The following is a 27,116-nucleotide window of genomic DNA, read 5'->3' as shown; positions in this document are numbered from 1 at the left end:
GCAGGGAGGAGAGGGCACCCTCCATGGAGAGGCCTGGACACAAGGACAGGGAACCTTCCTTGGAGGGGACAGGGCAGGGAGACAGGGAACCCTCCATGAAGGAGACAGGGCAGGGGGACAGGGAACACTCCATGGAGGCGACAGGGCATGGGGTCAGGCAACCCTCCTGGGAGGAGGCAAGGCAGGGTGACAGGGAACCCACCATGGATGGGAGAGGGAACCCTCCTGGTAGGGGACAAGTCAGGGGGACAGGGGATACTCCATGGAGGGGGCAGTGCAGTGTGGAAATGGAACCCTTCAGAGAGGGGTCAGAGCTGGGGGACAGGCAACCCCACTTGGAGAGACAGGATAGTGGGGACAGGAAACCCTCATGCAGCGGGGAGGGCAGGAGGAAAGGGAAAACCAATTAGAGGGGGCAGGCAGGGAGGAGAATGGAAACAAGGAACTCTTTAGGGAGGGGGCAGGGAAGTTGGAAAAGGGAAACTCAATGCAGGGGCGAGGTCATGAGGAAAGGGAGCCCACTTTGAGAGAGCAGGCCAGAAAGGAGACAGAACTATGCAAGAAGGAGGCAGGGCAATTGCACTGGGATCCTAAATTTGAGGGGGAGGGGCAGGGAGGAGAAGGTACCCTCCATGGATGGGGCATGGCAGACATGTAGGGAACCCCAGTTTGACAGGTTGGGGCAGGCGGAGAAGGAACCCTCCATGGAGGGGGCAAGGCAAGTGGACAGCAAACCTCACTTTGAGGGGCAGGCATTGGGGAAAGGGAACCTCTCATTGAGGGAGAAGTGCAGGGAGGAGACAGAAGACTACATGCAGGGGACAGGACAGGGAGGAATAGCAACACAGAACCCTCCATGCAGAGGAGAGGCTCGGGGTTAGGGAGCCCTACTTTGAGTCAGCAAAGACTTAGGCACAGGTCCTTAAATAGATGGCAGAGAAAGGGGAGAGGGCATCCTCCATGAAGGTAGGAGGGCAGGGAGGACAAAGGACCCCACATAGTCTGAGCAGGATAATGGGGTTAGGGCACCATCCATGGAGGGGCCAGGGAATGGGGTACATGGGAGTAGAGATAGGTAACAGGGGAAACACACCCCTCCATGGAGAACCCCCTAACCCCCATGGTGGGGCCCTTGTTTCCCTTCCCAGGGTTCCCTGTCCTACCTGTCCATCGGCCCCTACCATGGTCCCCTGTCCTCCTGCCTGCCTTCCCATGGGGGCCCCCCTTTCTCCCCTGCTCTGATCTCTCTGTGGTTGGTCCCCTTTCCACTCTGCCTTTTCCCTCCATGAAGTGTCTTCTATTTCCCTGCCCTGACCCCTCACTCACAGGCACCTGAGGGGCATATGCTCTGGTCTGTCCAGTCTTCATCTCTCCTGCCTCCAGGCTGAGTGTCCACTCTCTATACCTGAAGCACATTCTCACCTTCTTCATCTGTCTGAATCCTACCTGAGCCCTCAAGACACATCTCAAATATCATTTCAAATGTCAAATCACAAGCAGGGGAAGGGGAAGGAGGGTGGGGGGGAAGGGGTGGGGGCTTGCAGTTAGGGTGTGGGAGTTGGGGGGGAACTGGGTGGTGCAGGGTGCGGGATGTGGGGTTGCGGGTGGGGGTGGAAGTGGAGGGTAAGTGTGGGGGGTGAGGTTGGTGTAATCATGTTTGGTGGGGGCTGGCGGGTAGGAGGTGGTAGTTGGGGGGTGGTGGTGTGGGTTGTGGGGTGTCAGTTGGGGGTGGCATGTGGGGAATGGGAGGTAGGGGTAAAGAGTGGGCGGTTGGTGGAGGGAAAAAAAGGCATAGAGGGGATAAATGGGGATGGAAGGAGACTTGACTTGAAGGCATTGAACACACAATACAATATAAAGATGATGCATTATGGAATTGCACACCTGACCTATGCAATTTTATTAATGAATTTCACCCAAATAAGATTGTTTAAAAATAAATAAAAGGTGTGCCTTTGAAGTTCATTAGATTATGAGGTTGGAGCCCTCATGAATAGCATTCATACCCTTTTAAATGATACTTCATGGTATACTTTTCAGGGGATCATTTTATATGTTATATGAATGTCTAACCAATATTTTGTACACTTGAAACTAATATTGAATGTCATCGCTAATTGAAAAAAATTAAATTAGTAAAACAATTTTAAATAAAACAAAAACAAAATGCAAATAAGAGTGATCTTGAAAAGATATAAATGAGATCATTTCAGTGTGTGCCTAAAAGCCTTCAGCGCTCTAGCAGTGATCAGCTCTCCATGCAGCATCATGCCTAGGATCATGTTGCAGTGCTGGGAGAGGAATGCCCTGTCTTCTTCCAGCTGTCCCTGCACTGATCTGGTGACATGTGGCACTGGTGCAAGGCAGAACTGTGCTTCCTTGAAAGTGAGCTAAGCATCACTTTGGCTGCTTAGTTCTAGAGTGGGTGCAGACACAGAAAAAATTAATTTAAGCCTTAATGGTTCTAGTAGCCTTTCAATCCACCTGGACCTCTGTCCTCCCTTCCCTACACTCCAGCCAGCCTGGCTCACCCAGCCTTGAGGAAAGAAGGCAGAAAGAAGGCAGAACAGTGTTGCCTGGAAGCCAGTGAGCGTGCATATGGTGGGAAGGTGGAGAGAGCTGCAGTTCTCTCAGGATAGAAATGGCGGGATGACTCTGCTAAAACCAGCCACACATGAAGGTACTCTGCCTTTCATTACATGATGACGGAATCACACCTGCATGATTCGGCCATGCTCTCGCTCTCCTCCCAGGGGACCCAGGTTCATCCACAACAGGAAGCAGCCCTCTGGCCTTTGATAATCCACAGACACTCTGCGAAGCCCTTCAGTTCAGACAGCTGATCTCAGATTACAGACCCCAGACATCTTAAATACAGGGAATCAGCCTCTTGTGACTTTTTCATTCTCCTTCTACAAGGAATGCCAGGTCTGTGTCTTCTGTACACTGGTCAATGATTTATGAGGACCCAGCTGGTGGAAGCTGGACCCGGTGTACCCTGGGACATTTCCAAAGTCACCTCAGACTCAACACTGACTCTGAACTTGAACCTGCATCAATCTGGTGAACACCACTCACCTCTACCTGGGGACTCCCTGATAACTGTCCTCCTGCAACTTGAGTACCTGCAGAGGCTCTCTCATTGACTGAGGCTATCAGGCACCCTGCAGATGGAGGCAGACAGAGAGGCAGAACGCGGTGTGCTCTGGGACTTTTGCTGACCTGACCCAGGCTCAGTGCTAGTAAAAGCCAGCTTTGGTGTCCTGCTTGGACCTTCCTGTGCTCACTCAGCCTCGGCAGAGGTTGTCACAAAATGTGAATTGGTTTGTAGATCCGAATAGATTGCCCTGGGCCAGTCACATAAAGCATCTGACATTGGTCAGCACCAGCGACCCTCCCAGGAAGCCCCAGGAACAACACTCCCAGGGGCCAGCTTCAGAGCACATCAGAGCAGCATGCAATTAGCCTCACAAGCGGCATACCCAAAGAGATATCTAGGCAAGTACCAGACCCTACTGAGATGAATTGTGCTCCACGTGGTCAACACCTGTCAGCAGCTCATACACTGTAGGCAGGGTCCACTGTGGTCAAAGCCAAATAGCCTGAGCATCAACCCATTACATGCATGGGCCAATGGCAATCAAGAATCCACTACCACAGCAAGGTTCACATAACACACACAGTGGACATCACTGGAGCACTCTGCTGACGTGATCAAGAAGATTTTGCCACGGGGTTCCACAGGACACCTGCTACACAAAGCCACACTACCCAGACTTGGATTCTCATACACAGAAACAAAAACACAGAGGCAGCCAAAAACCGAAGACAAAGACACATGCCCCAAATTCAACAACAGGAGACAACTCCAAAAAAAAAATACTCAATGATGTAAAAGCAAGCAATATACCAGATACAAGGTGTTTAAATAAAAATGGTTGTAAGGATGTTAAAAGAAGTTAGGTGAAGAATGAATGAAATCAGTGTGACCTGGAAAACTGATATAAAGCATGAAAAAGAACATTTAATCCACATAAAAGATCCTGTCAGAAATAAAGACTATAGTCTTTGAAAGGAAGAATACACTAGAAGAAATAAATAGTTGGATAAAGCAGAGAATTGAATTTGTCATTTGGAGTACAAAGTCGCAGAAGACAGAAAGCAGAAAAAAAAAGTTTTAAAAATGAGGTCTTTTTAATGTATATTTGGGACAAACTGAAGCTTAGCAATATCCACGTTATAGGAGTACAAGAAGGAGACAAGAAAGATTAAGGGACTGCAGCCTATTAAAATAAATAATAACTGAACACTTCCCTACCTGGTGAAGGAAAAGAAACACAAGTTCAGGAACCTCTGATTCCCAAATGAGATGAACCTAAAAAGGCCAAGACATACCACAATTAAAATGACAAATATTAAAGACAGGACATCTTAAAACAACAAAAGAAAGACAGTCAGTTACCTACAAGGGTAACTGTCAATCAAGAATCAATTACGACAGGAAGGTTCACATAACACACACAGGGGACATCTCTGGAGCACTCAGATCAGGTGATCAAGGAGCCTCTGACACTGGGTTCCACAGGACACCTACTACACAAAGCCACACTACCAAGACTTGGATTCTCATACACAGAAACAAACACACAGAGGTAGTCAAAAGCAAAGTCAAAGAAACATGCCCCAAATTGAAGAACAAAAGCCATGTCCAAAAAAAATGCTAAATGAAGTGGAGGCAAGCAATAGATCAGATACAGAGTTGTTGTCAGCTTATTTTTCTACAGAATCATGCCAGGCCTGTAGGGATTGGCACAAAATATTCAAAGTAATGAAAAGCTGGGGCCTTCAACCAAGACTTCTTTACTCAGCAAGGCTGTCATTTAAAATTGATGAAGAAATAAAGAGGTTCCCAGAAAAGAAACAGCAAAAGAAGTGTGTTACCACCAAACCCTCAGTATAAGAACTGTCAAGAAGGACTAAAAGGAAAACAGAGTTGAAAGAATAAAACATATCTATGAATAATCACTTTAAATGTAAGGGGCTTAACTGCTGCAATTAAAAGACATGGTAGCGGAATAGATAAGCAAACAAGACCCATATATATGCAATCAACAAGAGACCTACCTCAAAATGAAAGAGATAGAGATGAAAAGCAAGGAGATGTCAAAAGGTATTTCATGCAAATGCAAATGAAAAGAAACCTGGGGAGGTAATACCCATAGCTGTCAAAACAGACTTTAAAACAAAGGCTATATTAGGGGATAAAGAAGGACAGCACATAATGATAAAGGGAGCAATCAAACAAGAATATATAACCCTTGGATACTGTATTTTCTCAACAAAAGAGCACCTGAATGTGTAAATGAAATGGTGATGTACATAAATGGATAGACCACCAATAATACAGTCATAGTTGGGGATTTTTACACCCCCTTGGCACCAAGGGATGGATCTTCCACACTGAAAATCAAGAAGGGGACAATGGCCTTAAATAACACTCTAGATCTAATGGATTTAATTGTTATCTTCAGAGCATTTTGCCCTGAAGCAGTAGAACAGACGTTCTTTCTTAATGCACATGCAACATTTCCTTGTATAGACCACATGTTACGGCACAAAACAGTCTCAGTAAATTTAAGAAGAATGAAATCATATCAAGAATCTTTCCTGACAATAACTGTAGAAAACTAGAAGTCCATAAGAAAAAACGATATACATGTGAACTATTACAGAATTGAACACACCTAAAACCACCCCACCACAATAAATTTATTAACAAAGAAATAAAAGCAATAAAAAGCAAAAAAAAAAAAATAAAAAAAAATCTGGAGATAGATGTTGGTGAGAGTTACACAATGTCAATATATTTAAAGTATACTGAAATGTGGTAAAAGCTGTAAATCTTATATTTATTTGACCACAATAAAAATTAATAATTATCGGATTAAACAAAACAGAAAAAGAAAAAGAAAACCTGTAAAACACAGAGAGTCTTGGAGACTAATTAACATGTTGCTAAACAATGAATGGTTAACAATGAGATCAAGGAAATAATGAAATGATACCTTGAAGCACATGGAAATGAGAGCACAACAAGCCTAACTCTATGGAACACAGCATGAGCAGTCCTAAGAGGGAAATTCATAACATTAGAAGCCTACCTCAAGAAACAAGAAAAATCTGAAATACATCATCGAACTTTGCACTTAGAGGAACTAGTGCAAAAGAAAAACAGACACCACAAAATGAGGAGAATAAAGGAAATAATAAAGATCAGAGCAGAAATAAACAAAACAGTAAAAAACAAGAAATGAATGAAGCACGGGCCATTGTGGGTCAGTGGTTAGAGCTATGGTCCACACTCCAAAGCATCATGGGTTCAATTGACAGTCAATGGCATGTATCTGGATTGTAGGTTCATCCCTGCCCCTTGTTGAGGTGTGTGTGTGTGAGAGACAACCATTTGATGTGTCTATCTCCTCTCTCTCTCTGTCTGTCTCTCTCTATCTCTCTCTCTCTCTCCCTCCCTCCCTCTCTTCTTCCCTACTTCCCTCTTCTCTTTCTAAAAAAAAATCATTGGAAAAAATATCCTTGAGTGAGGATTAAAAGAAAAAACAACCTCTCAACCAACACAGGTGCTTGACTGGATGGCTTCACAGTGCATTTCAGAGAAGAACTAAACCTGTTCTCCTCTAACTCATCCAAAACATTCAAGACAAGTGAAAACTCCTAAGCTCATTTAATGTGTCTAGCATTATCCTAATCACCAATCCAGAATAGGACTCTACAAAGAAAGAAAAATATGAGCCAATATCCATGATAACCAAGGATGCTAAAATCCTCAACAAAATATTGGCAAAGTGGATCCAGTAACACATTAAAAAGTCGGATTTATTCCGGGCATGTAAGCGTGGTATAGTATCTGCACATAAAGAACATGATACAGCATAAACAAAATAAAGAATAAAAATCTCATGGTTATGACAATAGATGCAGAAAGAGCATTCAACAAAACTCAGCACCCATTCATTATAACAACTCTCAGCAAAGTGTGAATAGAGGGAACGCACCTCAACATAATGAAGATCATGTAGGACAAACTTACCGCCACCATCATACTCGATGGACAAAAGGTAAAAGCATTTTTCTTCACATCAGGAGCAAGTCAGGGATATCTGCTGTCACCATACGTATTCAACATAGTGCTGGAATTCCTACTCACTGCAATTAGAAGAAAAAAAAAGAAGAAATGGAAAGCATTTGAATTTGAAAGGAAGAAGTATGACTGTCATCATTTGGAGATAACATAATGATGTATATAGAGAACCCAAATGATTCCATCAAAAACTGTAGAAATGATAAATGAATTCAGTACAGAGCAAGATAGAAAATAAATATCCAGTAATCAGCTGCATTTTTATATACCAATAATAAACTCTCAAAAAGGAAACTAAGAAAAAAATCTAATTTCCAATCGCATAAAAAAGTACCTAAAATTCCATTTAACCAAGGATGTAAAAGACCAGTACTCCAGAAATTAAAAGACACTGAAGAAAGAAATTGAAGCCCTGACCGTTGTTGCCAAATGGTTAGAGTGTCAAATGGTCACAGGTTCCATTTCTGGTCAAGAGCACATACCTGGATTACAGATTTGATCCCTGGCCACCATTTGTGTGAGTGCAGGAAGCAACCAATCAAAGTGTCTCATATCATTGACTCTCTCTCTCTCTCTCCCTACTTTCCTCCCTTCCTCCCTCCCTCTCTGCTCACTGTCTCCCTTCTGCACTTTCTCCAAAAGCAAAGGAAAAAATATCCTATGATGAGGATTCATACATATAAAAAGAAGGAAGGAATGGAAGGAAAGAAAGAAAAGAAAGAAAGAAAGAAAGAAAGAAAGAAAGAAAGAAAGAAAGAAAGAAAGAAAGAAAGAAAGAAAGAAAGAAAGAGAAAGAAAGAAAGAAAGAGAAAGAAAGAAAGAAAGAAAGAAAGAAAGAAAGAAAGAAAGAAAGAAAGAAAGAAAGAAAGAAAGAAAGGAAGAAAGGAAGAAAGAAAGGAAGGAAGGAAGGAAGGAAGGAAGGAAGGAAGGAAGGAAGGAAGGAAGAAAGAAAGAAAGAAAGAAAGAAAGAAAGAAAGAAAGAAAGAAAGAAAGAAAGAAAGAAAAGGAAGGAAGAAAGGAAGGAGGGAAGGGAGAAGTCAAAGAAGATACAAATAAGTAAAAGCATATATGGTGTACACAGATAAGAAGATAACATCATTAAAATGTCCAATGGCATATTTCAGAGAGCTACAACTAATATCTCAAAAATTTGTATGGAAGTACAAAAAAAAAATAAAAAAGAAAAGAAAAAACCAACACACACACAAACACACACACACACACACACACACACACACGCGCGCGCGCACAAATAAATCAAACAAAATAAAACTAAACCAGTAGCCACAGTGATCTTGAGAAAGAAGAACAAAGTTGGAGGAACCCAGCAGCAGATAAGCGGAGACAAAGCTGTGCTACATTAACACAACGGAATACTACTCACCCACACACAAAAAAAGGAAACCTTACCTTTTGGAACAGCATGGATGGAGCTGGTGAGTATTATGCTAGGTGATGTGAAGTAAGCCAGTCATAGAAATACAAGTTCCTTATGGTTTCATTATATGTGAAATCTAATGAACAAAATAAACTACAATCAAAATAGAAACAGGCTCACAGATATAGAAAAAAGACTGACAGTTGTCAGAGAGGAGGGAGGTTGGGGGACTAGGTGAAAAAAGTGAACAGATTAAGCAAAGAAAAATAGACACAGACAGCAGTTTGGTGATTATCAGAGAGAAAGGGTGTGTGTAGAAGAGGGTTTAGAAAGGGTAAATTGTGATGGAAGGAGACCTGACCTGGGGGGAGGGAGAAGGGCAGTGAGACACATAATTCAACATACAGATAATGTGTTATTGAACTGTATACTGGAAGCTACATAATATCATTACCAATCTCACCCCAATAAATTCAATTTAGAAAAATAGCACATTGTGAAACATGCTACAACCTGCATGGATCCTGAAGACATGACTCTCAGGGAAATAAGCCAGTCACAGAAAGACAAATACTGTGTGATCACTCTCACATGAGATCCCTGGAGCCGTCACAGTCATAGACAGAGGTAAGATGGAGGGTACCAGGGGTGGGGGAGTGGATGCAGAGTTGTTTAGTGGGGGCAGACCTTCAGTTGGAGACTATGAGAACAGTGATGGAGATGATGGTGGTGACAGCAACACAACCATATGCCTGTACTTAACACCACTGAACTGCGCACTGAAAAATAGTTAAAATGGTAAATTTCATTGTGTATATTTTACTGTGATAAAAATATACCAAAAAATAGAAGGCACTGCCCTCGGTGCGGGGAATCAGATAGAGCTATTCTTTATCTGGACCGCATGGAGAATGCACATGATAAAAGAGCACAGGACTCAACACTCACACGTGAAAATGGGCACAAAGGGAATCAGGAAACCTGACTTACTGGGTGGTTGGGTCAATATCAATATCCAGGTTGTGAGATTTTTATAAGATATTATTGAGGGAAACCGGGTCATGTGGGCCACCTCTGCATTATCTCTTACAAATAATGTGAACCTACAATTATGTTTTTTAAAAGGTTAAAAAATAAAAGGGGTGACCCAAATTGGGTTGTCTTGCCCCAGGGAATCTGGTCCTGCAGGTCCAGTTGGGGTCGGGGCTGAGTATAAGGAATTGCGCATGGAAACTGGTAGTCAGTGGGGTTGAGGGTCACCATCCAGACTAGTGACCTCCACAGCTACATTCTCATCTAATCACGGACTTTCCACAGCCTTTAATAAAGCTGCTGTGTCTCAGCCACTTCGTATGCAATCACTCAGGTGAACGGCTCCTTCACTGTACCACATGGTTTCTTAAAGGAGCTTCCAAACCTTTTAACCATCTCACAAACACAACATGGGCAGCACAGTCCTCCCACAGTGACCCTCTGCTTCATTCAACCACATCCACCAAGGGACAAGAATGGGCGTGTTGTGCCATTCCAGGAACACTGGGCCAGGGTCCTGTCGACAGAGCAGAGTCACTTCTCCGTGTCTTGGTTGGGTCCAGGGCACAGTGCCAAGGAGAGACGCTACCCCAGGACAAGGATGAAGGAAGGCAGCATTGTCGTTGGAAGAAGCGCCTTTTAATCATCTACAGATCACAACTGCAGAAACAACACTTATGCTCCGTTAAAGGTCAGGAAGGATAAACGATTTTTCTTTGTGTACCCGGCAGAGTGGTATTCAAAATTATGGTAAAAATAATACCTTGTCTTCATATGCTCTCTCCTTCCACAGATGGCTCCAATTTACCTGTCAACTAGACTGGGAGACGAAAAAAAGTAACTCTGGTGAGTGAAATCAACACATCTCCATTTTTAGGGGGTTAACCGAAGATGAGATATGGAGTGTCATTCATCAAAGGTCTGACACTTTACTCTGTGGTCCAGTCAGGGAGCTTCTAATTGTTCATCAAAGACTGAGACATTGGGGTAATAACGTGAGCTGTCGTGAAGGACTTTTCAGTGTCTGAACCCAGTAACATCTTGCTCCTTTTGGTCCATCATATGGGCCAGGGAGCCACCAAAGTTCATCCTCTCCACACAGTGACTCAGGGATCCAGGGATCCTCTGGCTTGTGGATTCAGCTGGCAATTAGTACAGACCAATGGTGTAGAGGTCAGACAGGGGAGTTCTCTCAGGAAGGCTTGGGAGGAGCCACTCACGGATGTCCTTGCCTCTGGCCAGAGCTGTCTCACATGGTAAGAGAAGCTCAGAAACGCAAAACAACACAGACACCTTGCATCTTGGCACATAGGACAGCACACTCACCCTCATGTTCCTGTACCTGTGCAGCCAGCCAACTCAGTCACCTTCATCTGGAAGAACATCCAGAGAGAACAATAAAATAAAAGTACTTCATGCCAATGCACATAGCACTTCAAAGTACTAAGAGAAAAGAAACCCCTCTCCATGTATTTCTAAAGCAAGGCTACTTGCTGTCAAGACCCATTTTCTTCCTTCTTTTTCTTCTTCTCAAAGAACAGTCACATCATTCTGGAGCCACAGGATGGAGCAAGCCAATGGCCAGCTGTCCACCCAATGATGACAACAGGATTTCAGGACAGAATAGTGACTGTGGACTCCAGAGAGAAACAGCAGTGGGCTGACTTGGGATAGAAGTGAGAACCTGACGAGTGACCAGCACAGTGGTGAGCTGATTCGTCTTGAAGGCACTGATTCTTAGCACTGCTCTGTGAGCAGGGCGGGAATGACTCAGAGGGGACTGGACCAGGGGTCTGTGGGAGCCAGATTGGAGGTTGCCCTGGACCCTTCCCTCTTCTTTTCTGGCCTGGCTCTAAAGCCATGGCCTGGGCTTAATCCCCTCAAATGCTGAGGAAAACCCACCTCTGGTGAGGACGTGGGACAATGGGGCCCTGGACTTCAAAGATTGGGGCGAATCCTGCTAATGTTGTTTTTTTTTTCTTTTTCTCTTGCCAGTTTCCCCGGAAAACCATCCTGTTATAAGAAGCTTCCACACAGCTCATGGGGGAAAGGAATCTAAGGTTCTGAGAGAACCAGAGCTTCTAGCAGAAGGACCTGGAAGGTGGCTGAGATGCAGGGGGAGAGGAGCTGTGGGTGAGCTGGGCCTGCTCAGAGCACACCCCAGAGGCCAGCATAGGCTCTGTGCACACTGGTGTTGAGGTCACCTCCAGAGCTGCTGAGACAGAAGTGAGGTGTGAACTTCATATGCTCACAGACTGACACAGTGGGCTCTCACCTCTGCCACTCAGTGGTGGGAAGACAGACTGTGGAGCCAGTCCAGTAGGGGCAGCACATCCATCACCAGCCTCCTCTGAAGTCTGGAAGGAGAAAGAAACTGCATGTGAACAGGCACAGGGGTCAAGGGCAAGAGGCCAGGGCTGTAGAGCCCCAGCCTGCAGTCCCACCACACCCTGCACTTTACTTTCAAGTACAAGCTCATTTTTGCAAATAGCACATTTTTGCAACAGTAAGAATTGTAGGTTTGACTTTGAAGAAAAAACTAACTCAAATTACATTAGAGATTTCAATGTTGGTTTGTCACATCTTTGATGGATATTAGCTGAACCCAATGTGGTCATCATTTCACAATGTATGTAAATCAAACCATTGTGCTGTCTGCCTTAAACTTATACACTGTGTATATCAATTATTTCTCAATAAAGCTGGGAAAAATAAACAGTGTCTTACCTAATGGGAAAAAATGGTTATAGATGTAGTGGAATGCATAAATCATAACTAAAAGAAAACAAATCAGGATACACACTTAATAAATAGTATCATCTTCCCTGGAGGCATGCTCAGTGTTGAGCATTGATCTAGGAACCAGGAGGTCATGCATGGAGTCCCCTTCAGGGCACATGCCCAGGTTGTGGGCTCCATCCCCAGTAGGAGGCTTTTAGGATGAAGCTGATCAATGATTCTTTCTCATTGATATTATTATTTCTCTCTCCCTCTTCCTTCCTCTCTGAAGTCAATACAAAATATATTAAAATAAATAAATAGTATTACCTCAAAATGGTATCTGGATATATAAATTTACAAAAGACAAAAGGAAATACTTTGAAATGTTCACAATGGTTAACCTTGGATAGTGGAAAGAAGTTGTTTCTTTATACTATTCTTTTTAAATTTCTACCCATGATCCAGTATTATTATAATGAGAAAAAAATTAAAAACATTTAAGGAACTCTTTTTAGTGTAAATGCATTTTGTATCCATGTTCAGTGACCATCCACTTACCTTTGAGAAACGTAAAAAGTGCTTTGGGTTGTGACATATCTTTAAAATGCATTCTTGTACTCTACCAGCTCCTGAATGAGAACACTGGGCTTTGGAGATGCTGGGTCTGCTTTGAAAAAAATAATGGGGCAGGGGCTGGGTGTGGGGCAGGGCTGGGGACAGGGCATGGCAGGGGAGGGGCGGGTAGGGCTGGGGGCAGGGCAGGCACTGTGAAGAGAGGCTCCTAGGCAGGATGCCTCATGTCTAAAGCTCAGGCTATATTTGAAGAATTCCACTTTGGAAGGCTGATGTCTTCAGTATAGGTACAGACTTGGTAAACTTTAGACATGAACCACAGCAAATTTTCTTTTAAAACGGTTTTTGTCATTCTTACTGCAAAATAATTGAATAATGCTATCTAGTCCATAAGAAGAACGTATTTATACATAAAATATTTTTAAAGGATTAAGATCTCCTAAGTCACAGCTCTATGATTCTAACCACAACTGGCTCTACAGAGGCCGACAGGAAAAGTGGAAGAAACACTGGCCCTGGGTTCTCATTTGATCTCTGCTACGAACTTGCTTTGTGGTCTTAGGGATTTCACTTAACCTTTCTGGGTCTCCTAGCTACAACTATGGAATGAGGGTAAAATTAGACCTCGTAAGGTTTCTACATACTCTTAAAAAAGTAATTGTAGATTCAGATTTCTAAAATCTTCCTAAATATCTCAGCAATAATAAACTTTTCCATGGATTAACCTTTGTGGTAGCAACACTTCACAAAAATGAAAACACATTTTTATAATACTACTCATTTCAAAAGCACAAAATCTCTATAAAACTTATCCTATAACTTTTTGGTAGATACTATTAAACATTTCATAGTAACTGTCCTTTAACCCAAAATAGTAAAATTAGCATTATCTTTTTAAAACATCAATTGCATATTCTCTGTATTGGTATGAAAAAGTTTTTTATAGGCTCAGCAAATACAGATGTGTTGAGCACTATACGTCACTTTTAATAAAATTCAACAAGTAACTTCCCAGGTTTGAAAAAGAAGTGAAGTCAATTTTCTTTAGGTAAACATCAACTCTTGTAAACATTGCCTGAAAATGTGGCTGTATTTTCTGCCTTAAAAGTTAAAAAACATAATAGATGTGATTTAACTCACTCAATTGGTTTGTGAAGCTGAATACTTACATGGAGGGTCTGCTCCATCCTGACATCAGCTTAGTGCAAGGACTGACAGTCACATGTCACCTATTCTCTCCTGTGAGGAAGGGAGCTGAGTATGAATCATTCCTGCCACTAAGCTGGTGGACAGCCAGCCAGCTAAGCAGCAAGGATGCCAGACTCAGCCCACAGGGGCAAGAAGTGCTGCCACCTCTCTCAGAACAGTTCCAAACTCAGCCTGAGAAGTACAGGCCTACCAGCCAAGACCCAGCCAGGCCACTATTGGGCTCTCAGTTAAGACTGACGATTGTCTCTCGCTCCTATTTCTTCTGAAACCAAACCTACCAACCTCCCAACCACCCAACCACCCACCCAACCAACCAACCACCCCACCAACCAAAATTTAATAATCATCCTTGCACTCAAGTCACTGCTGAATAAACACCAAGTGGTATATGGGCTCACATGGTGAATTCCCTCCTAGACACACATTCCCAGAGTCTGGAATAAGCTCTGCCCCTGCCCTTTCCCTTCCCTCAGCTCTCCTCTCCACCTTCCGCCGGTCACCCCCCCCCCCCCCCCCCCCCACACACACACACACCCTGTTTGACCAGGTAGTTAACTTTCTGGGGACTACAGATCCCTCTTGTCCCCTGTCTTGAGATACAAGCCCTTGAGAAGCAGGACCCCTCAGTGCCTGGCTTAATAGACTCAGGGCCCTGCTGGGGTCTGGCTGGAACTCTGTCCCCAGCTGCCTCCTGTCAGCTCAGCAGCCACCACTCATCCAGGTCCAGGGATCAAGTGCAGCTGCACCAGAATGACAGGGGACCAGCTGCGCACAGGGAAGGAGCCTGCACTGGGGCTCTTGGTCTCACACTGGGGCTCTTGGTCCCAGGTGGCAACTTGATGGAGCCTCTCCACTCTCCTACTTTCTCCCAGGACCCAGGGGCTCGCCAAATCCTACCCTCCCGGAAAGTGCCCCCCTGGCTGCCCCCAGAGCAAGGCCCAGGGAAACCCCAATCCTCCAAGTGTTTTAAATACATGACAAGCCCAAGTTCACCCTTGGTATGAACCCTTCACACCCACCACAGCCACCACAAAGTGGGACACTCCAAGTCCAGGCTCAGGGAGGTGCCAGATAGGCTGGAACCAGTACCCAGTTGCGCGGAGTAGGGGGAGGAGGGGATTGGGGGGTTCGGCAGGGCTTTTAGGCAGGAGGCTCTAGGCAGGTGAGCAGGAGGGCACTCACCTTGGTGACACTGAGGAAGGTGGTCTGGCCCAGCACTGCCCCTCACCAGCTTCAGCTCCAGCTCCCCCCTCAGATTAGCAAGTGGATCCAGCCCACAGGCGGGAGAAGAGCACCTGCAGGATGGTGGCCTGGACTCCAAGCAGATGAACTTGGTCTGGCTGCGCAGGCGGCATCCACACCAGCTGGCCTCGGCCTCCAACGGCTCCTCCGCTCGCGGGACCCTAGCAAACCCAGGCGAGGCAGCAGCGCGAGCCAGGAAGCCCAGCGGGTCCTGTGACTCGCGGCCCCCCCCCACTCCTGTCCCCCTCACCCACGTGCGCTCCTGTGGCCAGATCTGCCAGGCTGGCCAGCCAGGCGCGTTTGACGCTGCAGCGCCACCTGGTGGGGCCTCTGCGCAGTACCAGGAGGCCACCCTGGCTCCTTGCTGCCAGGCCTCCTTTGCTCAGTAGTGTGGGTTAATTCATCCACCCAGCATTGCTTTCTGACAGTCTGCCCCTGCAGAATACCTTCAACACAGGACACTTCTGCATTTTGGCCAAGTCAGTGGCGAGAGCCAGAATTTTTCATTAGGTCACTGGTTTGCTCATCATCATGTAGAACATCTGAGCTTTTCACTTTTGACTTATTTTATTAAATGTTTTATATTAAAGAAGGAAATATATATATATTTTTTGTAGATGTGATAAAGGAGGGTATGTCATTATATTATCTGTATACCAGGTGTCAGCAAGTTACAGTCAGTGGATGAAATCTGGCCTATTGCCTGTTTATATATGTCCCATAAGATAAGAATAATTTTTATTCACTTTTTAAAAGTTAGAAAACAATATTTTTGATACATAAACATAATATGAAATTAACATTTTGGTGTCCATAATTAATGTTTGACTGGAAGGCAGACATGTACATTCATTTACATATTGTCTTTGGATATTTTCATGTTACAATGGCAGAGTTGAGTAGTTATGACCAAGATGGTATTGTCTACAGAGCCCAAACCATTTACTACCAAACCCTTTACACAGGAAGTTTGCAGATCTGTGTCCTACACAGAGTAGATGAAGGCCATGTGCATTGTTATTAGCACTGTATTTGGATTTCAAATGTGTCATATTGCACATTTTAAAATCAACAAAATATGCCTGGCTGGTGTTGCTCAGTGGTTGAGCATCAACCAATGAACCTGGAAGTCACGGTCTGCTCTGAAACCCATTCATATGCCTGGGTTGCAGGCTCAATCCCCAGTGTGAGGTGTGCAGGAGGCAGTCGATCAATGATTCTCTCTCATCATTGATGTTTCTCTCTATCTCTCTTCCTTCATCTCTGAAGTAAAAAATATATATGTATTTTTAAAATAATAATAAATAATTAAAATCAACAAAATATGGTAACTATTCACCAGTAAAGGAATACATAAATAGTTCTGAAATACTTATGTGAATAAATATTAAAGGGCAGTTAAAATCAATAAAGAACTATTTCTCTCAAAGTAGATAGATTTTAAAATTTATGATAATATAAACAAAAAAGTTCCAGAATATTACATAAAATATACCTGTATATAAATCCAGAAAGATGAACTAATACTACATATGGTTGATTGATATTTATCTATAATAATAAGAGCATAATATGTTAATTAGACCAAACATCCTTCCAGACGACCTTCCAGACAAAGCCAAGACTGCAAGGGAAGCCTGGGTCCTGGGTCTCAGAGGGAAGCTGGTGCTGGCAGCTGGGGGAAGAAAGGCATACTCTTGCACGAATTTCATGTATCAGGCCTCTAGTATATGTAATAAATTATTAAATACCTAAATTAGAAGAATGATTAGAAAATTTATAATCCTATCTAATAATCCTATCTAATAATAGAGTAATATGCAAATTAACCATCACTCTGCAACAAAAATGGCAGCCCCCATAGCCACAAGATGGTGGTGCCCAGTCCCCTCAGCCCCGCTGCTGGAGTGTCTGGCCTGTCTGACCAACAAACAGAGCCCGGAGAGCAGGGCATGGCAGCTTCCTTAGTGCGGCAGCAGGGAAGCCCCAGGCCCTGCAAACAGAGCCCAGACAGCAGGGCTTGGAGGCTTCTGAGGCAGTGGGGAAGCCCCAGGCCCTGCAAACAGAGCCCGGACAGCAGGGCATGGTGGCTTCCTTAGCGAGGCAGCGGGGAAGCCCCAGGCCCTGCAAACAGAGCCCGGACAGCAGGGTATGGCGGCTTCCTTAGAGCAGAGGTGGTGGGAACACCCCCAGGCCCAGCAGACAGAGCCCAGACTGCAGGGCTTGGGGGCTTCCTTAGCAAGGTGGCAGTGGGAACACCCACAGGCTCCACAGACAGAGCCCAGACAACAGGGCATGGGGGCTTCCTTAGTGTGTCTGTGTTGGCGAAGCCCCCAGGCCTGGCAGACAGAGCACACTGCAAGGCCTTGGGGCTTCCTTTGCATGGCACATGGCAGCTTCAGGCAGACAGCGGACAGCAGGGCATGGGGGTTTCATCTCCATGGCTGCAGGGAAACCTCCAGGCCCCGCAGAGAGCAGAGAACCATGGGGAGTGGGGCTACGCCATCAGTAGGACATCCCCTGAGAGCTCCTGGATTGTAGAGGGTGCAGGTTGGGCTGAGGGACCCCCGTGCACAAATTTCATGCACTGGGCCTCTAGTGTAAATATAAAGAGAGAAATTGTACTGAAAAATAATACAAACTATTACTGTATTGTATTATTTCTTTATTATTGTGTTTTGGGTTTTTTTTTTTATCCTCACCTGAATATATGTTTATTGATTTTAGAGGGAGAGAAAGAGAGAGAGAGAGAGGGGCAGAGGGAGAGAGAGAAAACTCTATGTGACAGAGAAACAATGATCTATGCCCTCTGTATGTGCCATGACTGGGGATGGATCCAGCAACCTAGGTATGTGCCCTGACTGGGAACTGAACCTGCAACTTTTTGGTGTATGGGACGATGATCCAACCAGCTAGCTACTCAGCCCTAGTGTTTCCTTATTTCTTAAAAAATTAAAATATAAAGAAAGAGGGCAAGATATGATCACTATTTATTCTACATTGTTTATTCGTCACTGTTTATTCTACATCTATTAAATGTTTTCTGTACTATAAATATAACTTATCATAAAAAAGAAAAGCAACATGTCTGTGGAAGTATTTATTTTTATCTGTTGACAAGAGAAATGTGAATGGTGTAAATGCAATTCAAATCTGCAGTTACCACCAAAAATAAATAAAATTGATAGTAATCATTGGATTCTGATAACTTATCAGAGAATCACTAAATTATGACTAGCTTAACCTAAAAGAAAAGGAAAAACAGCCAATATTTTTATACAATACACAATAGATATATTAGTTCTTCTGATGCAAAAGGGAACTGTTCCAAGACCAATGTGAGATATTGAAACCAAATAAAAACTGAGTTTCCTTATAAAAACTTTATTGTTCCCAATATTACAGATCACAAGATAGTTGTTGTTCATTACTTACATATGGCTAAATAAACTCCAGTAACTAGCTATGGGATTGGTTTTCCAATGCGTGATAATTTACCTTATTTGTTTCAGGGAGTTTGAGGTTTGGCCATTCTGCTTTGTTTCACAAAGTGCATTGGGCCTCGTTTCATTGCCCTTTTCCCATTTCTTCTGCTAAACTTAGGATGAGCCCAAGGCACTAAAGTAGCATCCTGGATATTTGCCCCATAGGGGTGTGCTTTGGGGATAAATCTCCAATAAAATATGTTTCATAGCCTTTTTTGAGCTGGACTTGGCTGAGTCATCTCCCAGGAACTCATCACATTTCACCATTCTTGGAAAAAGGTATCCTTGATGCCTAAAAGTGATCATTTCCTCATTGTACTAATTCTAGGAATAACCATACGGCGCCTTATCTGAAAATTATAATATTGTTGGACTTGGAAGATAACCTGGAATAAGATGTACAAGTTGGACATCTTATCTTTTGGCAAAGAAAGGTACTTAAAGCTTAGTCTCGGTTACTCCAAGCGTGCACATTCCTCTTTTACCACATGCAGTGGACTGTAAATGACCTCAAAGCAACTTTCTAAATAGAGTATTTGAACAGACTTCTCAGTACCTGGTTAAGAAGGATTGTTAGGAAGAACAGTTACAAAGAAAACAAAAGCAACTAAATTATAGTGGGGTTGTGAGTTGTCATTGAAACAAAAATCTTACATTAGGGAACTTATTTTTAATATCACATTATTTTAAGTAAATTTTAAAAAGTGAAATTTAATAACTTTTTGTGGGAATATCTGAACTTAACTGTCTTCTTCCTGGTAATGAGAAAATTTTGGGAGGCCAGTAGAGCAAGTACAGCTTGAAAAGTATGAGATCATAAAGAGCCCCCTTTAATTCTGCTTCTTATAGGTAAGTGAAAGACTCAGAAGTTTTCCATACTCAAAAGTGTGTAAGCTCTATTTTTCAAGGTGGAGTCTGATCATCAAAAAATTTAACTCAGGCTGGGCTGGTGTGGCACAGTGGTTGAGCATCGACCTATGAAACAGGAGGTCACAGTTGGATTCCCAGTCAGGGCAGGTGCCCGGGTTGCCTGTTCTGTCCCTAGTGTGGGGTGTGCTGGAAACAGCTGATCAAAGATCCTCTCTCCTCATTGATGTTTCTATCTTTCTCTTCCTCTCCCTCCCTCTCTAAAATCAGTAAAAATATATTTTTAAAAATGTAATTCTGAAGGAAGATGATTTTTGTTCTGGTTGAACACAGAATATAGGTATTTGAATAATGAGTATTTAATATTAATTTCCTTGTTTTTATTTATTTGTTTTGTACAAAAAATCTAGTAGCCCAACCATGAAACATTCAGATATTTTATTATTTATTTATAACACTTCAATATTTTATTTGAATTCTTAAAATATATTTTCAATGTGTATATGTATATATGATTGCACATAAATATTATTGCTCTATTATGCTCTTTGTAGCTTATGCTAGTGATGGGGAAATGTGTTATTATTTATAGGTATCATGTAAATTGAACTATAACTTATTATTTGGAAATTTTAAGTGTACAAAAACATTAAAATAATAGTATGAGTAATTATATCTTCAGCTTATATTCAGTAATTGTCATTTTATAATATTTCCTTTGCTTCTCTGTCTTTGGCCCATCTCTCTCTCTTTCTCTTTCTCTCTCTGCCTGTCTCCCCCATACACACACACACACACACACACACACATACACACACACACACATGCACACACACCTATACCTTTCTTTTGAATAGTTTGAAAGCAAGTTGCAGGCATCATGACACTTTATTTCTAAGTCCTTCACCATAAATATTGAAGGTGTAAGGAAATCCTTCCTTTTACTATAACACTATTATCACAAGAAAGAGATTTAGAAGTCTGACATGATAAAATATCTGCCTATAATTTTATTACCCAGTTGTTCCTGAAATGACGTACATTATCAATAAATATTCAATGAAAATGTACTCACTAGATTAGGCTCTTTTAATCTAAAATGTGGGTGTTTTTTTCCCTCCATGACAGTGATTTTTTTTAGGAATTCAAGAGCATACTCCATTATGTATTTGTGATTGTTATTATTGACTTCTTCTCAAGTAATTATTTTAGTCTAGCAAGGTTAATTCTAAAATCATCTTAACTCACATTTTGCATAAGATACTGTTTTAAACTTTAATTTCCATGGAGCTCTCCTTTAGTTGTTTTTGTATTTACATATTTGTGTATATGTGTTACAAAATAATTTATTTTCTTTCTTTTTAACAAAAGGATTTGTTTGCTATACTGCTTATTAGGTTATTTGTGGGTTCTACTGACTTTTGGATTCTGAGTACATGAATAAATTTGACCTTTGTTTAGGGATCCCATGATTAATCCCTACAGTAGACACCTGCCAACAAGCTGGCCTGTAATAATAGTATGAGAGTCAAGGTCTGTCAAAAATCCCAGCTTACCTTTTTCCCAGAGTGACCACACTGAAGCTGAACTACATGACATGTTCCTCACAGTTGACAAAATTGCCAACTCAGAAGTAAATCTGACTAATGAGCTTTACTCAGTATCCCTCCGTGAACCTGCCAACCCTAACAGTAAGAATGTAATAAAAATGATATTCATTTAAGACAGATGACAGTCTTATAAGAAAGTTGTTAGCAGCCTAGGGCAGTGAGCATCTTGATGCAGTAGAGATCTAACTCCCATGCAATATAGATCCTGTCTCCAAATTTATCCTGTTCCTGCTCTAAGCACTTTTTAACCCTCACTCATTCTTCTTTTGGCTCTGCATCATTGGACTGTCATCATCCTTAGTTTCAGTTTCCTTCATTGCCTCCTGTTCTATCACACTGTCATCATTATCCATCAGGGAAGCTCCATCTCTCACACAAATGGCAAGACGAGTTTATTCATCTGATTTGCTTTAGATCTTGGCTCATATATTGATTTGACAGATGATTCTGAATAAACAATAATTTTTTTCAAACTAGCTACCATGTTTAAGAGACAACTCTGAACCATCACTGATACTTAGCTTCGGTTCTTTCTATGCCCTCAGCAATCTGTGACCCTTATAATTCTCATTCTCACCTCCTCTTGTAGTCCATAATTGATTTAATTGTACTATACAAGACAGAATAAAATACATATATATGTTTATAGAAGTGAGATATCAACCAAAAGAACTACTTCAGGAAGTGCCCCCCTTAAAAATTTAATACTACATGTGCCACAGGCCAGTAACAAGAAAGAGCTGGAGTAAGAGCTAACTTCATCTGTTTCTGGGCAAAGTGCGTGCCTGTTAAGAGGAAAGGAACAACAGCTGTGGCAATTCCCATCCATTGCCGGGAACAGTCTACTCCCCATGCCCAAACCTCCTTGAACCAATGCCAAGCCCTTTCCCGTTATCCCTGTCCTGGATCCACATTCCTGTTATTCATTTCAGGCCCCTCCCTCAGATACCCTTATAAAAGCCTAAGCTTTTCTGATTAGACCAACCACCTCAGATACCTGGAGAGGTAAGTGGGAGCTGAGAGAAGGTGAGAGCCATGGCAGGGTGCTACCTCACACATTTGGGAGAAGGCTAGAGGAGGATTTTGGGCTTCAAAAAAATAGGTCTCAGGGGAAATAAGGTGTACAGATTCTCCAATTATTTCCAGAATCACAGAAGGGTATAAATGTCACTAAGATAAATTTATTCCCAAGGGACTAACCAAAGGGAAAGACAGGAGGGAGAACAGTTTTTTTTCTTAATGACCTTTCTCTGACCACATTTCTTTAATGATCTCTGATTGCTTCTTCAAGTCACAGACACCATGCTGCCTCCCATGGCCCTGCCCAGAATGTCCTGGCTGCTGCTCTCCTGCCTGATGCTCCTATCCCAGGTGCAAGGTGAGCTTTCTCTGCCTGTAGCACTGGGTTCCCTGTGAACACTTACGCCAAGAAGACCAGGAAGCCTCCTGTGTGACCCATGTGGCAATGGTGAGGTAAAGCCTCACCAAGTGAAACTGCAATTCCTCCATCATCACTCCTTCCTTCAGGGAAACTCGGGGTGGGAGGAACCACAGTGGTCCTTTAACAATGGAGTAAGATGGTTTTCATTTTGTGAGTGGACTTTAATTTATATTGACAGGTGAAGAGAGAAAGCATAAAGGGTCAGTGGTGAGATACGCACAAGAATGATTGGAGGACCCAGTGTGAGAACAGTCAGCTCAGACTGGGGGAAGTGTTGGACTTTTGAATAAAGGGGAAGAATAGAACAGAAAGAGATGGTCCTTCATTTAATGAGGCTGGTTCGAGATCAAGCTATCCAGTGGTGAGGTAGTCAGGAGTTGGTGTCACTTCCCCAAGCACTTGCCTCACAGATACTCCCCAAGGTCACTTCCCAACACCCATTTACACTCTTCATTTCCCTCCATCCCTATCCTTTATGCCCTTCCTCCCCAGGTGAAGATACCAAGGAGGAGTCTCTCCCAAAAATCAGCTGTCCCAGAGGCTCTTATGCCTTTGGCTCCTACTGCTATGCCTTGTTTAGGACACCAAAAACCTGGACTGATGCAGATGTGAGTAGATTCATTTATAGTAAGAGGTGATAAGGGAAAGAACATTCGATGGGACAGGGGTCTGCATTCTCCAGAGTAACTTGGGGGTGAGAGTCAGCACCCTCATCTTTTGCACACACACCTCTTCTCTCCTACATTAGCTTCCCCCACTGACATTTCAAGCTCCTTCTCAGTGTTTGCCTTCCCCACACAGTTGGCCTGCCAGAAGCGACCTTCAGGATTTCTTGCGTCTGTGCTCAGTGGAGCTGAGGCATCCTTCTTGGCCTCCCTGGTCAAGAAAAATTTGAACAACTGCAATTACGTCTGGATTGGGCTCCATGATCCCACAGAGGTGTGATAACATCTCCTGTCTGTTACCTTTCTAGCCGCTATTGTTACCCAGGCCTACTCCCTGTCCCATGTGCCTCTGCAGGAATCTGAGCCATGGAGCTCAGAGATTCTAGGGTTTGTCTGGTGTAAAGGTAGGGCATTGAGCTGAGTTTTGTGGAGGATCCGAATTTCCAGTTGAAATTAATCCATCTCTTGTGAAGCTTTTTATAACATTTACACATGATGCCTTGTGATTTAATTTTCTGAGTTTACTGAGTCTACACAGAGTTTGCTGAGATAAAAAGCATTTCCTCCTATAGAACAGATATTGTCTTTGAGGTTTAGAGGGTGACGGCAGATGCACTATTTATTGTCCAGCCAATAACATGTTACTCTCAGTGGAACCATTGGTGTTTGTGATTATGGCTTTGGAATTAGACAACAGGAGCAAGTCTTTAAGGAGAATTTCCCAGTGGAGAGCTTTGTGGCAACGTGTGAAATAATAGACCAAATTTCACACTGCTGAGGAGGGGATCAAGCATCCACCAGAGAGGGTTATGCAAAAATTCCAATAGCCATTCAACCTTACCTGGCTCTATTCTCTACTATCTAGGGCCTTGAGTCCAATGCAGGTGGATGGGAATGGAGTAATAATGACGTGATGGATTACTTTGCCTGGGAGAAAGACCCTGCCAGCATCTCAAACCCTGGCTATTGCGGGAGCTTGTCAGGAAGCTCAGGTAAGAGACAGAGGAGCTCCCTTTTTGCCAGCCTTTCCATCCCCTTTCCCCCTGTTTATGGATCTGAACTTCAGGGAATCCTTCTCAACTAGGAAAGGCAATGTTGGTTTGTCTTCTCCCATCTCCTCTCATCTCTCCTTTGTTTGGGTCTCCTTCTCCTCAAGTGGGACCTTGGTGGAGATGAGGGAAGGGTTTTGAATCCTAGGTCAGAGTCCAAGATGCCTCCCCGTTAGGTAACAAACTCCACCAGCTCCACTCACTTTAGTTTTTCTCTCTCTCCAGGATATCTGTTATGGAAAGATTATGACTGTAAAAAGGAGTTACCCTATGTCTGCAAGTTCAAGGGTTAGGTCAGGTGGGAGTCAATAACCTGAGTTTCATAAATAGTTCATCATGGACATGGGACCAAGTGAGAAGATTCACCCAAGAAGAGAATATTCTTCCCACACTTCAAACCTGACCACCAAATTCTGACCGTCCGTCCTCCCCATCCTCTTTTCAGGCTCTGCTCAGAATTACATAACTTGAATTTTTTAAGAGAAATAATAAAAAATTTAGTCTGTTATTACCTGTCTTGTGTGCTTTATTCTCACTGACAGACAGAGAAGAAGAGGAAATTGGTGGGGGAGGGGACTTTGTGGGTCCATAGAGCAATGGTCCATAGAATTATTTCTGCCCAATTTCACCCCATCCCTGTAAAAATGACTACATATACATCCTACATTTGTGATAAAGTTTGTCAGCCCTGTGCATGTAGGATCTAGGTGACATATGGAGACATTGCTCTCTCACAACTCTGCTGCTCACACATTCCCAAAGGCCAGGTGGAATGACACAACCAGCCCCAGTACTTCCTATACTTATTAAGTGAAGCAACTGGTTTATTAATTTTTTAAAGTTCTTTTTAAATTAAAAAATTCTGAACTTAGCCCTGACTGGTTTGGCTCAGTGGATAGAGCATCGGCCTGCAAACTGAAGGGCCCCAGGTTCGATTCCGGTCAAGGGCATGTACCTTGGTTGCGGGAACACCCCCAGTAGGGAGTGTGCAGGAGGCAGCTAAATCAATGCTTCTCTCTCATAGATGTTTCTAACTCTATCCCTCTCCTTCTCCCTTCTTCTCTGTAAAAAAATCAATAAAATATATTTTTTAAAAATTCTGATCGCTCATAAAACTACAATGAATAAATACAAAACTGGATAAAATATAATTAATTAAAATATATACATTTTTGTTATTATTTTACACAGATATAAAAATAATGTCAACTTGCTATAAAATTTTATAATATATTTTAATTTCTATACTTACCATGCCCTGGTTGGCTAGAAAACTGTTTGAGTGGGAGCAATGGTCCATAGAATTATGTGTTGCTTTGTTCCCAGAATAGACCCCAGCAGGTCCTCTATCTTTGGACTTTAAAACATTCTGGCTTTGCCCAGCCGGGAGTGGCTCGGTGGTTGAGCATCGACCCAGGGGCCAAGAGGTCACCGGTTCAATTCCCGGTCAGGGCATATGCCCAGGTTGCATTCTCAGTCCCCAGTGGGGGCCGTGCAGGAGGCAGCCAATCGATGATTCTCTCTCAATGTTGATGTTTCTGTCTATCTCTCCCTCTCCCTTCCTCTCTGAAATCAATAAAAATATATTAAAAAACACTCTGACTTTGTCTGGGCAGTATAGCTCAGTGGTTGAGCACTGACCGATGAAGCAAGAGGTCCCCAATTTGATTCCCAGGTCAGGGCACACGCCTGGGTTACTGGCTTAGTCCGCAGTAGGGAGCCTGCAGGAGGCAGTCAATCCATGTTTCTATCTCTCTGTCTCTTTCCCTCCCTCTATAGCTAAAAAACAACAAAAAAAAAAACCACACTCTGACTTCAATTAGGTTGGAATTGGGATGACTTCAATGTCTGGCAGGATTTTTTATTGATAATTTTTAAATGAAAAAAAAAAATCCTACATAAGAAAAGCCTAATATGCGAAATGTCCAGTCATCCGGTTGGCTGTTCAACCAATCAAAGGGTAATATGCTAATGACTAGTGGCCTGGTGCACAAAATTTGTGCAAAAGGCAGGGGGGGTGATGTCCCTCAGCCTGGCCTGCACCCTCTCCAATCTGGAAGCCCTCGGGGGATGTTTGACTGCCAGTTTAGGCCCAATCTGCAGTCTGACATCCCTCTCACAATCCGGGACTGTTGGCTCCTAACCACTCACCTGCCTGCCTGCCTGATCATCCCTAACCACTCTGCCTGCCAGCCAGCTCACCCCCAACTACCCCCCCTGCCGGCCTTCTCGCCCCCAACTGCCCCCCTTGCCAGCCTGATCACCCCCAACTACCCTCCCTTCCTGGCCTGATTGCCCCTAACCTCCTCTGTGTTGGCCCCACCACCATGGCTTTGTCCAGAAGGATGTCCAGAAGGTCTCCCGAAAAGTCTCCCAGTCTAATTAGCATATTATCCTTTTATTAGTATAGATATGCTAAGGCTGCTCAACCGCTCACTATGACATGCACTGACCACCAGGGGGGCAGATGCTCCAATCAGTAGGTTAGTTTGCTGGTGAGGTCTGGCCAATCAGGACTGAGTGAGATGGGCCGGACACACTCTGGAGCCCTCCCATGGTCCCTTCCCAGCTGGCCAACCTCCCACGTCCCTCCCTGGTCCCCGATCATGCACTGGTGGAGTCCCTCATCCTGGCCTGCGCCCTCTTACAATCTGGGACCTGTTGGGGGATATAGGAGAGCCTCTTTCA

The 27,116-nt window shown here is 43.4% G+C and overlaps 1 protein-coding gene, 2 long non-coding RNA genes and 1 other non-coding gene across 5 annotated transcripts in view; 3 read left to right on the top strand and 1 right to left on the bottom strand.

Annotated features, from left to right (window-relative positions):
- LOC129151827 (uncharacterized) overlaps positions 1 to 15,271 on the bottom strand; it is a 105,704-nt gene extending 90,433 nt beyond the window's left edge. The window contains exons 1-4 of the long non-coding RNA XR_008558484.1: positions 15,252 to 15,271; positions 14,030 to 14,099; positions 11,842 to 11,923; positions 10,893 to 10,939 (exon numbers count right to left, since the gene is read on the bottom strand). This is a non-coding gene — a long non-coding RNA (uncharacterized LOC129151827). The remainder of the gene's footprint in view (positions 1 to 10,892; positions 10,940 to 11,841; positions 11,924 to 14,029; positions 14,100 to 15,251) is intronic.
- On the top strand, positions 2,238 to 2,436 carry LOC114233732 (small nucleolar RNA SNORA74). Its single transcript, XR_003619885.2, has one exon. It is a non-coding gene; the product is annotated as a small nucleolar RNA SNORA74 (small nucleolar RNA).
- On the top strand, positions 8,189 to 12,133 carry LOC129151825 (uncharacterized). 2 transcript variants are annotated; one of them, XR_008558480.1, is made up of 6 exons: positions 8,189 to 8,592; positions 9,017 to 9,161; positions 10,130 to 10,257; positions 10,360 to 10,412; positions 11,103 to 11,272; positions 11,562 to 12,133. It is a non-coding gene; the product is annotated as an uncharacterized LOC129151825 (long non-coding RNA). The 2 variants fall into 2 exon arrangements; XR_008558481.1 differs by having other exon boundaries at positions 10,066 to 10,257.
- Positions 15,272 to 22,575: 7,304 nt separating the features above from the next.
- LOC103291379 (lithostathine-like) lies at positions 22,576 to 24,721 on the top strand. Its single transcript, XM_008147387.3, has 5 exons — positions 22,576 to 22,651; positions 23,207 to 23,322; positions 23,516 to 23,653; positions 24,245 to 24,371; positions 24,654 to 24,721. Exons 1-5 carry the CDS (start codon positions 22,576 to 22,578, stop codon positions 24,719 to 24,721), a joined length of 525 nt encoding a protein of 174 aa, XP_008145609.2.
- Positions 24,722 to 27,116: the final 2,395 nt, after the last annotated feature.

This window comes from Eptesicus fuscus, chromosome 16, assembly GCF_027574615.1.
Source record: "Eptesicus fuscus isolate TK198812 chromosome 16, DD_ASM_mEF_20220401, whole genome shotgun sequence".
Taxonomy (NCBI): domain Eukaryota; kingdom Metazoa; phylum Chordata; class Mammalia; order Chiroptera; family Vespertilionidae; genus Eptesicus; species Eptesicus fuscus.
Note: the sequence above shows the minus strand (reverse complement) of the source record. Positions and strands in the feature narration are given on the sequence as shown.